General features: G+C 35.3%; 7 protein-coding genes across 7 annotated transcripts; all 7 read right to left on the bottom strand.

Moving 5' to 3' along the window:
* Nucleotides 1-89: 89 nt before the first annotated feature.
* On the bottom strand, nt 90-1,593 carry GCK72_021178 (uncharacterized protein; the record flags this gene model as incomplete). Its single annotated transcript, XM_053734083.1, has 4 exons — nt 90-284; nt 335-923; nt 976-1,215; nt 1,388-1,593. The coding sequence occupies 4 exons, from the start codon at nt 1,591-1,593 to the stop codon at nt 90-92; spliced, it is 1,230 nt and encodes a 409-aa protein (XP_053582996.1).
* Nucleotides 1,594-2,009: 416 nt separating this feature from the next.
* On the bottom strand, nt 2,010-2,392 carry GCK72_021179 (uncharacterized protein; the record flags this gene model as incomplete). The annotated part of the gene is made up of 2 exons (XM_003102714.2): nt 2,010-2,204; nt 2,255-2,392. The coding sequence occupies 2 exons, from the start codon at nt 2,390-2,392 to the stop codon at nt 2,010-2,012; spliced, it is 333 nt and encodes a 110-aa protein (XP_003102762.2).
* A 1,383-nt stretch (nt 2,393-3,775) lies between these two features.
* GCK72_021180 (uncharacterized protein) lies at nt 3,776-5,318 on the bottom strand (the record flags this gene model as incomplete). The annotated part of the gene is made up of 3 exons (XM_053734084.1): nt 3,776-3,952; nt 3,998-4,583; nt 5,107-5,318. 3 exons carry the CDS (start codon nt 5,316-5,318, stop codon nt 3,776-3,778), a joined length of 975 nt encoding a protein of 324 aa, XP_053582997.1.
* Nucleotides 5,319-5,621: 303 nt separating this feature from the next.
* GCK72_021181 (uncharacterized protein) lies at nt 5,622-6,018 on the bottom strand (the record flags this gene model as incomplete). The annotated part of the gene is made up of 2 exons (XM_053734085.1): nt 5,622-5,754; nt 5,813-6,018. The coding sequence occupies 2 exons, from the start codon at nt 6,016-6,018 to the stop codon at nt 5,622-5,624; spliced, it is 339 nt and encodes a 112-aa protein (XP_053582998.1).
* Nucleotides 6,019-6,230: 212 nt separating this feature from the next.
* On the bottom strand, nt 6,231-7,610 carry GCK72_021182 (uncharacterized protein; the record flags this gene model as incomplete). The annotated part of the gene is made up of 4 exons (XM_053734086.1): nt 6,231-6,425; nt 6,471-7,089; nt 7,136-7,375; nt 7,423-7,610. The coding sequence occupies 4 exons, from the start codon at nt 7,608-7,610 to the stop codon at nt 6,231-6,233; spliced, it is 1,242 nt and encodes a 413-aa protein (XP_053582999.1).
* A 1,881-nt stretch (nt 7,611-9,491) lies between these two features.
* GCK72_021183 (uncharacterized protein) lies at nt 9,492-11,140 on the bottom strand (the record flags this gene model as incomplete). The annotated part of the gene is made up of 5 exons (XM_053734087.1): nt 9,492-10,140; nt 10,191-10,433; nt 10,481-10,790; nt 10,835-10,985; nt 11,033-11,140. 5 exons carry the CDS (start codon nt 11,138-11,140, stop codon nt 9,492-9,494), a joined length of 1,461 nt encoding a protein of 486 aa, XP_053583000.1.
* Nucleotides 11,141-11,659: 519 nt separating this feature from the next.
* Nucleotides 11,660-13,040, bottom strand: GCK72_021184 (uncharacterized protein; the record flags this gene model as incomplete). Its single annotated transcript, XM_053734088.1, has 4 exons — nt 11,660-11,827; nt 11,875-12,511; nt 12,563-12,805; nt 12,853-13,040. 4 exons carry the CDS (start codon nt 13,038-13,040, stop codon nt 11,660-11,662), a joined length of 1,236 nt encoding a protein of 411 aa, XP_053583001.1.
* Between the last annotated feature and the right edge of the window lie 1,663 nt (nt 13,041-14,703).

A 14,703-nucleotide genomic window follows, 5' to 3' on the forward strand; every position in this document is an offset into this window, starting at 1 on the left:
GCGAATTGAACGCATTCGGATAGGAAATACAGATGAGAAAATCAACAAAAAAGGAACTTTATAACAAAAAAATCAACAGAAAATAACAATTATACGGAGCATTTTCTCAATTTCAATAGTCTTGAGCCGAATAAAAACTCAACTACAAGATTTGAATTGGGAATTGAATATATTCCTGGAGAAGTGGTTTGTTGAAGGTTTAGTGCTTCCTTGATTGCTTCTGTATCCAATCTTTCTCGAGTTCTCATAGTATACGATTCGAAATTGATTGATCTGGACAAACCCTGAAAATAAGAAGTGTCGGGTTAAAATAAAGATTATAAATTGGGATTACATCGCACAGTTGAACCAGATCCTCTACTGAAAATGCTTCAAACGTTTCGATAGTTGTGAAATGAATAAAATGTTCGACAGATGACAGGTTGAATCCATAGAGTCTTAGGTGTTTCGCTTGTTTCCATTGGTCCATACTGACGATTCGATTGATACTATCTCTTCGAAGTTGTCTGCCTCTAATAACTATTTTCTGAAGAGTTCCGGGCTTGAGACATTGTAAAAATCCAACCAATTCTTCCTCGGTTTCAGTCAAAATCGAGCATTCCTCCACTTGAAGTTTGTGATCCAACGAGCTGAGTAAATCAAAAAAGCGTGTGTTGTCGCGTCGGGAAAGGGAAATCGGTCCGATACCAAGTACTGGATCATCGATAATGACCGTTTCAATATGGAATTTTTTCAGTCGGAGTCTCGGATTTCGCAATAAAAATCCCAGTTCTCTGAAAGTCTGTTTTTGACGAAGAGACCATTTGTGCTTTATTGAGATGTTAATGCCATATTTTCCAAAATATAAGAAAATTTCAGTGTACGGAGGAGCCCTCTGATCAACGATGGTTCGAAGTCCGTATGAAACGTTTCGGAGATCGTAACTGTAAAAGTGAGAGTTTATTCTATTCGTTTCTCACGATTATAAAAACTTACTGAGTTTTCAATTCACATTTTCCAATAATTTCAATTATCACGTCTTCTGGTAGATCGGAGAATGTGACACGAGTAAATAGGTGTCCATTTTCAAATCTTTTGAACCAATAATCGTTATCTTCCTTATCGATTTTAAGATATTCAAACGCTTCATACAAATCATTCAACGATTTTTTGGCAGTTTTTCCATTGATTACGTCAGAGAGGATGCATCCACGAATGTCTGGTATTGGGAGATCTCTGAAAAGAGAGATTTTGAATTTGATATGTTTCCATAAAAGATGATAGGCGTAATTTTCATCTAATGGGGTTATTCATCTCCGGAATAAAAACGTTTTTTTCCGGAGGTGAATAACCCCATAAATTTAGTATATTAACGAGTATTGTTTTATTTTCTGAAAATTTCGCAAACCTTTTTCTGTTCTTCGAATAGTAAGCTTCTTTGGAATGAATATTGAACCAATTTTCATAATCTTCATATGAAACTGATTGTGTTCCAAATGCTTCACACAGTTTCTTATAATTCAAATATGATTTTTCGGGAGTTTTCCATTGAGAATTATCATAACGGTTGAGTGCACGAATATCGATTGGATGATCCGAGAGCGAAGTGGCCATTTTGTCGGGAAATCTGAAAGATGTAATATAGAAACCACACAGAACCGGGGAGGGACGATTCGGCGAGAAAGGGGCGGAGTTGGAATAAAAATTGTTTTCTTTACTCTAATTTTATGAGGAAAATTAACATGAACAATTTTTCCCTTTCTAAAAAATTATCGTGGGCCATGAAATTTCGGTAATCAGTTGGGCAACTCAGCAGCGAATCGAGCATTTTCTGAAACAAACTGGAAAACATACGCTGGATCAAGTTGCGCGTAACTTCCGGTGCATTGGACGCAACCAACGGTGTGCTCACCGTAGTCATGATTAAAAAGTAATTGAGAGAGCGAATTGAACGCATTAGGATTAAAAAATGAGGTAAAAAACCAACAAAAAAGTAAGTTTATAACAAGAAAGTCAACAGAAAATAACAATTATACGGAGCATTTTCTCAATTTCAACACTCTTGATCCCCATGAAAACTCAACGACAAGATTTGAATTAGGAATCGAATAAACTTCTGGAGAAGTGGTTTGTTGGAGATTCAGTGCTTCCTTGATTGCGTCTGTATCCAATCTTTCTCGAGTTTTCATAGTATACGATTCGAAATTGATTGATTCGGACAAACCCTGAAAATAAGAAGTTTCGAGTTTTTCCAAAAAATATATATAGGTATTACGTTGCATAGTTGAACCAGATCCTCCATAGAAAACGGTTCAAACTCCGTTTCGATAGTTGTGAAATGAAGCAAATGCTCGATCGATGGCAGGTTGAATCCATAAAGTTCCAGGTGTTCCGCTTGCTTCCATTGATCCATTCTAACGATTCGATTGATACTATGACTCCGAAGACCTTTTCTAATAACTATTTTCTGAAGAATTCCGGGCTTGAGACATTGTAAAACTCCAATAGTTTCTTCCTCGTTCTCAGTATCAATCGAACAATTTTCCACGTGAATTTTGTGATCCAATGAGTTAAGAAGATCAAAAAATCGTTTCTTCGAACTTCGGAAGGATGAATTCGTTTTGAAACCAGGGAGCACAGGGCTTGACACCGTTTTGATATACAATTTTTCTAATCGTAGTTTCGGATTTCGCAATAAAAAGGTAGTTCTCTGAACACCTGGCGTTGATTCATACCGCGCGGATCTAGCAAATGTAAGAAGTCGTGCGAAATACCAATTCCATAATCTATAAAAACCGTATAAAGTTTAGTACATGCAGGTCTCTTCTGGTCAACGACGGTTCGAAGTCCATATGAAACGTTTCGGAGATTCAAACTGCAAAAAATTGAATTTGGTAGAGTTTTCTTCGATAAATATTGTCGCGACAAAAAAGTTCCGACATTTTTTACCGACGCGTGTTTGCGGTCATAGTGCTAAATTATTAAATTTTGCATTGAGTCCGCAAACACGCGTCGGTAAAAAATGTCGGAACTTTTTTATTTCGATAATAACGGCCTACAGAGTCTTCAAATCACATTTTTCCACAATCTCCGAAACGACATCAATCGGCAAGTCGGAGAATTGGAGTGGTGTCGAGGGATGACTGAAAATTGGAACGATTACTCGATGTTTCATTTTCAGAGTGTAAAACTCACCGTGTATACTTATAACGTTTGTACCAGTAGCCATGATCTTCCTTATTGATTTTAACGAATCAAAACGCTTCACACAAATCATTCAAAGATTTTTCAGCACGCTTTCCATAGACTACATCAGATAGAATGCAGCAACGAATATCTGTCACCGGCAGTTCGCTGAAAAATATATATTATCAGAAAAATGTTTCATTGTCAAAAACCTTTTATTTCTAGCGGAATAATAGGCTTCTTTGAGATATTCATTGAAGTAATACTCATAGTCTTCATAAGAAATCGCCACATTTCCTGATGTTTCACACAGTTTCTCATAACTATTATATGATTTTTCGGCTGTTTTCCATTGAGAATTATCGTAAAGGATAAGTGCACGAATATCGATTGGAAGATTCTTCGGTATTTAACTTTTCGGAAAGCAAACAACAATGAAGTTGTTATAATTGCATGCAAAGGAACTTCAATTTCCAAAACTTGTTTCTACAAACAAATATATTTAAATATACTGAAAGTGAAATGAACGCATTACGTTATCAAATTTGAAGATAAACAAGAACAGTTTTATAACAATAGAATCAACAGTGATTCAAATAACAAAGGAAATTCAGATTTTAGTGATTTGGATAGTAATTAAAGGTAGGAATTCAACAAGTAGATTCGAATTTGGAATCGAAAACACTTCAGGAGATTCAGTTTGTTGAAGATTCAGCACATCTTTGACTGTTTCCGCATTCAATATTTCCAAACGGCAACTCTTGAAGTTGATGAATGTAGAAACTGCCTGAAAATGTAAAATCACAATTTTTCAAGTATGTATACCACTAACATCGATCAATTCGACAACTTCTTCATCAGAAAACAGTTCAATAGAAACATCGAATGAAGTGAAATGAGACAAGTGTTCGATCGGAATGAACAAGTTGTCGATGACCAAGTGTTTCGCTTGTTTCCACTGTTCCATCCCATATAATTGATCGATATTCATATGACCGAGTTGCCTAGCCAACGTCAATTTCTCCAGTACACCAGGTTTCAAATGCTTTACGACATCTGGTACACAGGTCGCATAAGGGGTTCGAAACGAGAAATGCTTCACGTGGAGTTGGAGATTCAATGAGTTGAGAAGATTGAGAAGTATTTTATACATCTTCTTCTTCACCTCTTCCCAATGGACAATGTAAAGAATGTCCAATTGAAGTTTCGAATTGTTAAGTATTAATTTCAGATAATTGAGAATCATTATTGTGTCTTCCGTTTCGAACTCCTCCTCTTCAACATATCCCAATGATTCCTTATCGTTCAACATGAATTGAATGGAATCATCTGCAACTTCGACAGATATACTAGTAAACGCAGGTTTAGAGCTATCGACAATGGCTCGGAGACGACGTGACACGTTTCGAAGTGACATGCTGCAAGAATTATTAAATAGTCTCATTTTGTATGTGTGAAAGCTTACTATGATCTGAAATGATCACATTTTCCTACGATTTCAGCGATTATTTCATTTGGAAGATCGGAGAAAGTGACACGAGTGAAGAAATGGTGTCCGTTGCCAAACCGTTTGTACCAGTACCCATGATCTTCCTTATCGATTTTCAATTCTTAAAACGCTTCACACAAATCATTCAATGACTTTTCAGCAGATTTTCCATTGATGACATCGGAAAGAATGCATCCGCGTATGTCTGGTTTTGAGGTATCACTGAAAATAGAAAAATTCATAAAATTCTGGCGGAAAAGATTCGGAAACCTTTTAATTACGCTGAAGCGCTCGCGGTAATATTCAATTCCCGATTTTTTGAGATATTGGAGAGTGTACAAAGGAACAATCAGATAATCTCTGGACACGATTGCTGTTCCGCTGAAAAAAATGACCCGAGTGTAATTTTTTCTCGAAAAAACTTGATGAAATAAAATAGAAAGTATAAAAACCTCGCATCATTTTCCCTTCTCGCCAGGTACTCTTCCTTGTGATATTGATTGAACCAGTACTCATAATCATCATATGAAATCGCTTTTTCTCCAATCCTGTTACACAATTTCTCATAACTTTCATAAGATGTTCCAGCGGCTTTCCATTGATAATTGTCATAGAGAACAAGTGCACGAAGATCGATGGGAGACTCCGGAAGTGGTCGATTCATTTTTTGAAATCGTCTGTAAAAATATAGTCTGTGAAATTCGAATCACAGTTGCCAGAAAGTAATAGAACCGAGTGGAACGCAGGAGGAATAACAATTTAAAACGAAAAAACAAAATCAACTTTATCAGAAATGACAACAAAACAACAGAAACTTAACAAAACAATTTCAATAACGTTGAAATCCATCGATTCCATAGAAATCCGAAATGTTTCGTCACATGCAGCTTTTTTCCCTCCACCACCAGAATTGAATCAGTTGTATCCGATTGAGAGAATGTTGACTCGTAAATACTCATTGCTGGAGTCAGACATGATCTTCCTTATCGATTTTATTATCTTTGAATGCATCACACAAATCTTCAATCGATTTTTCAGCTGACTTTCCATTGGTGATATTAGAAAGAATGCATCTACGAATGTCAGGAATCGAGAGACCTCTGGAAAAGGAAAACATGAAAATTTTGTTATTTTTCTCAATAAAAATCAAGCACAAACCTTCCGTCTTTAGTAGAATTGTAGCTTTCTTCAACGTATTTATTGAAGAAAGACTCATATTCTTCATAAGAAATCGCTTCTTTTCCCAACACTTCACACAACTTTTCATAATTTTCATATGATTTTTCTGTAGTTTTCCATTGATGAATATCATAGAGAATGAGTGCACGAAGATCGATTGGAGAATTCGGAGGTATATCGGTCATCTGTGAGATTAATTATCGCCGATATAACGCTGTCCGATAATTTATCGGACAGCGTTTCCAATGAGTAAAATAAACATGAAAATAACAAAATGCGGGTCATACGCATTACAGATATTAATAGAAGAAACGGTTTTTCTTCAAGAAACAACACAAAAAAAAACAATTCAACAACAAAGTTAACAACAAAAAAACCAACAACAATTGAAAAAAATTTAATTTTTGTAGATTTTAAAAGATTCCGAACCGAATCGATTCAAAACATGAAAAAACAAATTTGAATTTGGAATTGAGTAAACTTCTGGAGAGGCAGTTGGCTGAAGATTCAGAACTCTCTTCACTTCTTCCGTATCGTATCTCGTCTGATTTACTATTTGGATACGTTCCAGGTTGATCGATTTGGATACACTCTGAAATTCAATTATATGAAGTTTGTCAGAAAATATAAAAATTACATCGCAAAGGTTGACGATATCTGTCAAAGAAATAGAGTCAAAATACGCTTCAATAGTTGAAAAATGAAGAAAATGTTCCATCGGTGGCAATCCGTCTCCAAATACACGCAATTCGAGATGTTTCGCCTGTTTCCATTGATCCATTTCGGAAATTTCGTTGATATAGTTTTGTTCAAATCCTTGGGAAATACTCATTAGTTCGAGTGTTCCCGGTTTCAAACACCGTAAAACGTTCATCAAGTCCTTTGGTTCTTCAGCGAAAATCGTGCAGTTCTCCACGTGAATTTTACGATACAATGAATTGAGTAGCTTGATTACGGCATCAGTATACAAAAAAGCGCCTTCAAACCAGAAACGAGAATTGGTATAAAACGTGAAATTTTTCAGACGAAGTTTCGGATTTCTCAGTAAAGGTTCCAATACTCCGAGTACACGTGTTTTAATCACTTCCAATGGAAGACGGGACAAAACATCACATTCCCATTCAACGATAAGTGCACCATCCACAATGACGTCTGGGCAACCAAACACTGTATTATCGAACTCGATGTGAGTACAAGGAGGCGCCTGCTGATCTATAATGGCTCGAAGTCGATATGAAACGTTGCGAAGATTCAAACTGAAAACTAAAACGTTTAAAAGTTTTCCCTTCATAATTCGCTCACTATGATTGGATATCACATCTATCAATAATTTCAGAGATCACATCTTCTGGGAAATCGGAGAATGTTACACGAGTAAATGACTGTCCATTTTCAAAGCGTTTGAACCAATAATCATGATCTTCCTTATCGATTTCATGATTTTTGAATGCTTCAGACAAATCATCGATTGACTTTTCAGCAGATTTTCTATTGATGACATCAGTAAGAATGCATCCACGAATGTCTGGTATTGGGAGATCTCTGAAAATTAAAAAAAATATATATTTAATTCAGAACTATTTTCTTACCTATCTTTTTCTTTGGAATATTGTTTGAACCAATACTTATAGTCTTTAAATGCAATCGCTCCTTTTCCCATTATTTCACACATTTTCTCATAACTTTCGTATGATTTTTTGGCTCCTCTCCATTGATAATTGTCATAGAGAATAAGTGCACGAAGATCGATTGGAGACTCCGGAGGCGGTCGATCCATTTTATGAAATTTTCTGTAAAAAGTTAATTTGTGAAATTCGAATCACAGCTGTCAGAAAGTAATAGAAGCGAGCGGTACGCAGCAGAAATGACAAAGTAAAAAGAATAAAACAAAATCAACTTTATCAGAAAGAACAACAAAAAACAGAAACTTAACAAAACAATTTCAATAACGTCGAAATCCGTCATGTACCGTCTGAAATTGTCCTAATTATTGTCTCCAACGCGACTCAGTCATCTTCCTCCAACCCACAGTGTCTTGAGCAGGAAGATTATTATTATAGCCGATTGTATTCAATTCGATTTGTCGATCCAAAATTTTCGCTTTCATATTCGCTGAAAATCCCAAAAATTGTTTCAACGGCACGAGATCCTCTTTCGTTTTGTACAGTTTCAGAGCATGGGAAAGCAGATTTTCTAGCTCGTATTTTCCAGCCAATTCGAGTTTTTTATTCGCATCAAAATCAGTAGAAATTATGAAATATTCCACGTGATATTTAGCGGCTGGCAGCAAGAATCGATCGGCAAGTTCGAGAAGTTTCTCGGCGTTTTGCTCTGAACGAAAGGAATTTTTCAGTTTAAAAAATTTATGTTTAGTACCTGTCGGCTTGATTGGATACGGATGAACAAGACTTAGAAGTGTGACAAAGTCTTCGAATTTAACGTCGTGAATCGGGATTTCCTGCATCGATTTTTCTTTAAAATCTCCGTTGAAAAGAGTGTTGAAATAGTCGGAATGACATGAGAGAAGCTGGAAAATAATGTAATTTGATTTGAAAAAATAATCGAATTTACCGTTTTATTAGCATGCAATTTCTTTCCCTGGACGACAAGAATCGCATCCGTTTTGTCCGTTTGAGCAAATACCGATTCGTAGATATTGATTGCAGGAGTTACTGACATTTTCTCTGCAAAATATTTATAAATTTTGAAACGGAAACACGGAATTCAAGTTTAAAACTCGTTTTTGCTGAAAATTTTTCTCGATGAGCAATCGCGGTGTTTGCGTACTTTAAAAACTACAGTACTATAAACACCATATTTTCGGCAATTTTCAATTGCTAGTCTGAAAACCGCAACAAATTGCTTTAAAAGTAGTAAGTGGTACAGTAAATTTCAATTTTTTCAAATTTCTGAGAGACCACATAAAGAAGCGAACCGGATCTCTGTAAATATACATTTTATCTGGCAAAATGTATTCCAACAGTCACAAACCCTCAGTTTCTAAACAAAAAGATGGCTTCTTCATAGTATTTATTAAACCATAACTCGTACTCTTCATAAGAAATCGTTATTTTTCCTAATAATTCGCACAATTTCTCATAATTTTCATATGATTTTCCAGCAGTTTTCATTCGATAATTGTCATAGAGAATGAGTGCACGAATATCGATTGGAGAATCCGGAGGTGGTCGATTCATTTTATGAAAATTTATGTAAAAAGTTAATCTGTGAAGTTCGAATTACAGGTTTCAGAAAGTAATAGAAGCGAGCGAAACGCGGCAGGAATATCTATTTAAAGAGAACGAACCAAAATCAACTTTATCAGAATTTTAACAAAAAACAGAGGCTTAACAGTAAATTTTAAAACATAATGCCTAGAAACAACAACATAAGTTTTATAATATCAAAAAATCCACAAATCAATACATTCTAAAATTAGCTTTAAAGATTTCAATGCTAGATGTGGAAAGGCGAAAGACAAGATTGGGATACAGTTCTGATTTAAGACGCGGGGCTGAAGAATGATTATATTGAAGGCGCAGTGCGTTCTTGACAGCTTCCTGATCATATCTTACAACTGTTACTCTACAGTACTCGAAATTTGCCGAATTGGAAAGCACCTGTGAATGAAATACTTATAAATGCTTTCCGATTCTATTTAACTAACACTTGTCAAATTCATCACGTCTTCCATCGAAAGCGATTTAATATTGATTAAAAACCTGTCGAAATGGAAGAAATGCTCGATCGATGTGTCTAGAAGTTTCCCGCTCAAAAAAATTTCAGCATTTCTCCATTGTTCCGTTTCAACCAATTCATGAATAGTCGAGAGCTCTTCGTCGTCTTCGTTTTCGAACACCAACAGAGATTTGAGTGTTCCAGGTTTGACACATTTCACCACAGTAATGATATCCTTGTCCGTCAGAAAATGAATGTGAAATTCTTTCACGTGGATTTTATGACTCAAAGAGTTGAGAAGATCGCGAAACATTTGATTGTTTTTATTATGCGTATCATCGGAAAATACAAGTTGAACATAGTCCAATTGAAGTTTAGGATTTTTCAGCAATATTTCCAAATAGTTGAACGCCACTTTCTGGTAATCGTTGTCCTTAAACTTGTAGAAATGATCAGGGAAATCTGAAGGAGGGTCCACGTCGTTAAGATCAGTAAAAATCACTGGCACTTCATTGTTCAGATTCAAGGAGATCTGGTTTTCTTCACATTCGACTATGATATGTGTAATTGGTGGTTTTGTGTGATCGACAATGCTTCGGAGGCTATGTGACACGTTTCGGAGTTGAAAACTGAAAAATTAAGAAAATTATATCATCAATTGGAATATATGAATGCTTACTATGACGTCAAATCACACGTTCCCGCGATTTCAGAGATCACATCTTCTGGCAAATTAGAGAATGTAACTTGACTGAATAAGTGTCCATTTTTGAATCGTTTGTACCAATAACCATGATCTTCCTTATCGATTTTATGATTTTTGAATACATCACACAAGTCATTCATTGATTTTTGAGCAGTTTTTCCATTGATGACATCTGATAGAATGCAACAACGAATGTCTGGAATCGGGAGATCATCTCTGAAGATAAATAATTGTAAACATCATCCACAAACATGATTTCTTACCTTTCTTTTTGTTTATAAAACATTTGGAACCAATATTTATATTCTTCATATGAAATCGCTTCTTTTCCCATTGCTTTACACAGCTTTTCATATTTTTTATACGATGTTTCAGCGGATTCCCACAGACGAAGATTATAGAGAACGAATGCAGATAGATCGATTGGAGAATCCATGAATTTGCATTTGTCAGCAATTCGAATCTTGTTCATTTTTTCCATTTTGCACATTTTCATAAATAGTTCCAACGAATACTTGGCAGATGGAATGAGGAATCGTTCGGCAAGTTCCAGAAGTTTCTCGGCGTTTTCTTCTGGAAAAATGAGTTTTTTTGGTTTAATAATTTTAATATTATACCTGTCGGCTTGATGGGACATGGATAAAGAAGACTTAAAGTCGCTGCGAAATCTTCGAATTTGACATCTTTGATTGGGATTTCCTGCATCGATTTTTCTTTAAATTCTCCATTGAAAAGCGTCTTAAAGTACTCGGAATGGAATGAGAGAACCTGAAAATAGTGCAACATTTCATTTTTTAAATCGAAATGAAACGTACCGCTTTATTAACATGCAACTTCTTTCCCTCCACCACCAGAATTGCATCAGTTTTGTCCGATTTAGCAAATGTCGACTCGTAGATACTCATTGCTGGAGTCACAAACATTTTTCGCTGAAAAAATGATTGAATCCATGTTTTCTGTGAATTCTCCTATCAACACGTGTAATTTTCGTAAAATAAATGCACACAAATATACTCAACGCGGAAAGAACGCATTATATTGATAAAGTCAATAACAAAAAAACAAAACAGTTCTATTGTACTCACTCCTGAAATATTGTACTCAAAAACAGGTTTCTATGAGCCTTTCCTTGAAGTACTTACAGTTTTCATACAAATTCAAGATTTTTGCCTCCGAAAAACTGATTTTTCAGACAGTTTTCTTGAAAATTCTATTTTTGAATTATTCGGTTTTTTCGGTACGAAATTTTCAAAAAAATAAGTTTTTCGAAAATTGTTCGGAAAAGTTTTTCGCACAGCCCTGGTTCCGGCGCCGAGTAGGTAATTGTCGACAAGAAATAATAATTTTAAGAAGCGAAGCAAACGCTTGAGAACATAACGACAAAAAACAATCGAATACATTTCACAGCAACAAAATATCAATAAACCAAACATCAGTTACATTTAAATATCAGCTATTTCAATAGAATTTGGGTAAAGATAGAATAAAAGATTTGGAAAGAGTTCTGAGAAACAGCCCTGATGAAGACGTAGCGCGTTCATGACAGCTTCCTGATCGTATCTTTTAACTTTTACTCGACAGCTCTCAAAATTGGGCGAATTGGAAAGAGCCTGAAAATCAATAATTTAGAAGTACTTTCAGATTTCATTCAACTGACGTGTGACAGATTCAGTACGTCTTCAATCGACAACGACACAATATTGATATAAAACTCGTCGAAATGGAAGAAGTGTTCGATCGATGTGTCTAGAAGATTCTCGTACGAGAACAACTTAGCTTGTTTCCATTGTTCCATCTCGACCAATTCATCAATATTCGACAGCTCTCCGCCTTTGCACCCGAACACTATCAATCGTTCGAGTATTCCAGGTTTCATACATTTTACCACAGTAGTGATATCTTCGTACTTTGGAACAGAAAGGAAAAAGTGTTCCACGTGGATTTTATGGCTCAATGAGGTGAGAAGATCACGAAAGATTGGAAAGCTTTTCTTTGAGATATCATTGCGAATTTCAACTTGAAGAAAGTTCAATTGAAGTTTCGGATTTTTCAGTAACATCTCCAAATAGTTGAATGCCATCTTAGTGTAGTCATCGTCCTCAAACTTGTACAAATGTTTAAAATATACTTTAGAAAGATCCACACTTTTACGATCAGTAAAATATACTAATATTTGATTGTTTAGCTTGAAAGATACGTGGTTTCCTCCACATTCTACTATGATATGTGTAATTGGTGGTTTTGTGTGATCGACAATGCTTCGAAGGCCATGTGACACGTTTCGGAGTTGAAAACTGAAAAAAATTGATAACTATTTCCATTAATTGGATTTTATAATTGCTTACAATGACACCAAATCACATTTCTCCACAATTTCAGTGATCAAATCTTCCGGCAAATTGGAAAATGTAACTTGATTGAATAAGTCACCGTTTTCAAATCTTTTGAACCAATAGTCATGATCTTCTTTATCGATTTTATGGTCTTTGAATGTTTTACACAAGTTATCGATTGATTTTTCTGCAGTTTTTCCATTGATGACATCAGAAAGGATGCATCCACGAATGTCTGGTTTTGGGAGATCATCTCTAAAAGAAAAGTGAAATATCTCACCCCACAAAACAAGTTTTCTTACCTTTCTCTTTGTTTGGAATACTTTTTGAACCAATATTTATATTCTTCATATGAAATCGCTTCTTTTCCCATTGCTTCACACAGCTTTTCATAGTTTTTATATGAAGTTCCAGCGGATTTCATTTGATAATTGTCATAGAGAATAAGTGCACGAAGATCGATTGGAGAATCCGGAGGTGGTCGATTCATTTTATGAAATGTTCTGTAAAAAATTAATTTGTTAATTTCAAATCACAGGTGCCAGAAAGTAATAGAAGCGAGTGGAACGCAACAGAAATATCTATTTAAAGATAAAAAAAACTAAACTATATTTATTAGAAATGATAACGAAAAACAAAAGTTTAACAAAAGATGTTAGAACATAATGCCAAGAAACAACAATATAAGTTTTATAGAAACAAAAAATCAACAGATGAAACATCAGTGGGGATCTGAATAGTCAATGTTTCGAATCAAGAACTCTGATATGTAAAATTGAATGACAAGATTTGGATAGAGTTCTGACAAATTGTTCTGGTCAAGACGAAGCGCATTCTTGACAGCTTCCTGATCGTATTTTTTAACTTTTATTTGACAGATCTTGAAATCTGAATTATTGGAGAGAGCCTGAAAATCAATAATTTAGATTTACTTTCAGATTGTATTCAACTGACGTGTGCCAGATTCAGTGCGTCTTCAATCGAAAGCGAGATAATATTGATATAAAACTCGTTGAAATGGAAGAAGTGTTCGATCGATGTGTCTAGAAGTTGTACGATATCAAGGAATTTAGCTTGTTTCCATTGTTTCATCTCCACCAATTTATCAATACTCGGGAGTTCTTCTTCGTCTTCGGGGTATCCGCCCACCGTCAAATCTACGAGTGTTCCCGGTTTAATACATTTCAGCATAGTAATGATATCCTCGTCATTTTCAAAACTAATGGCAAAATCTTTCACGTGGATTTTATGACTCAATGAGCTGAGAAGATCGCGAAACATTTGATTGCTTTTGTTATGCTTGTTCTTGGAAAATCCAACTTCAAAATGGTTCAATTGAAGTTTCGGATTTTTCAGCACCATCTCCAAATTGTAGAATGCCACTTTCTGGTAATCGTTGTCCTTAAACTTGTAGAAATGATCAGGGAAATCACAAGGAGGGTCCACGCCGTTAAGATCAGTAAAAATCACTGGCACTTCATTGTTCAGATTCAAGGAGATCTGGTTTTCTTCACATTCGAATGCGATAAGTACGAGTGGTGGTTTTGAGTAATCGAGAATGCTTCGGAAGCCATGTGACACTCTTCGGAGTTGAAGACTGAAAAAATTAAGATAATTATATCATCAATTGGAATATATGAATGCTTACTATGACGTCAAATCACACGTTCCCGCGATTTCAGAGATCACATCTTCCGGCAAATTAGAGAATGTAACTTGACTGAATAAGTGTCCGTTTTTGAATCGTTTGTACCAATAACCATGATCTTCCTTATCGATTTTATGATTTTTGAATACATCACACAAGTCATTCATTGATTTTTGAGCAGTTTTCCCATTGATGCCATCTGATAGAATGCATCCACGAATGTCTGGAATCGGGAGATCATCTCTGAAGATACATAATTGTAAAAATCATCCACAAAACATGATTTCTTACCTTTCTTTTTGTTTGTAATACACTTGGAACCAATATTTATATTCTTCATATGAAATCGCTTCTTTTCCCATTGCTTTACACAGCTTTTCATATTTTTTATACGATGTTTCAGCGGATTCCCACAGACGAAGATTATAGAGAACGAATGCAGATAGATCGATTGGAGAATCCATGAATTTGCATTTGTCAGCAATTCGAATCTTGTTCATTTTTT

The sequence above is a fragment of the Caenorhabditis remanei genome, chromosome V (genome assembly GCF_010183535.1).
Source record: "Caenorhabditis remanei strain PX506 chromosome V, whole genome shotgun sequence".
Lineage (NCBI taxonomy): Eukaryota > Metazoa > Nematoda > Chromadorea > Rhabditida > Rhabditidae > Caenorhabditis > Caenorhabditis remanei.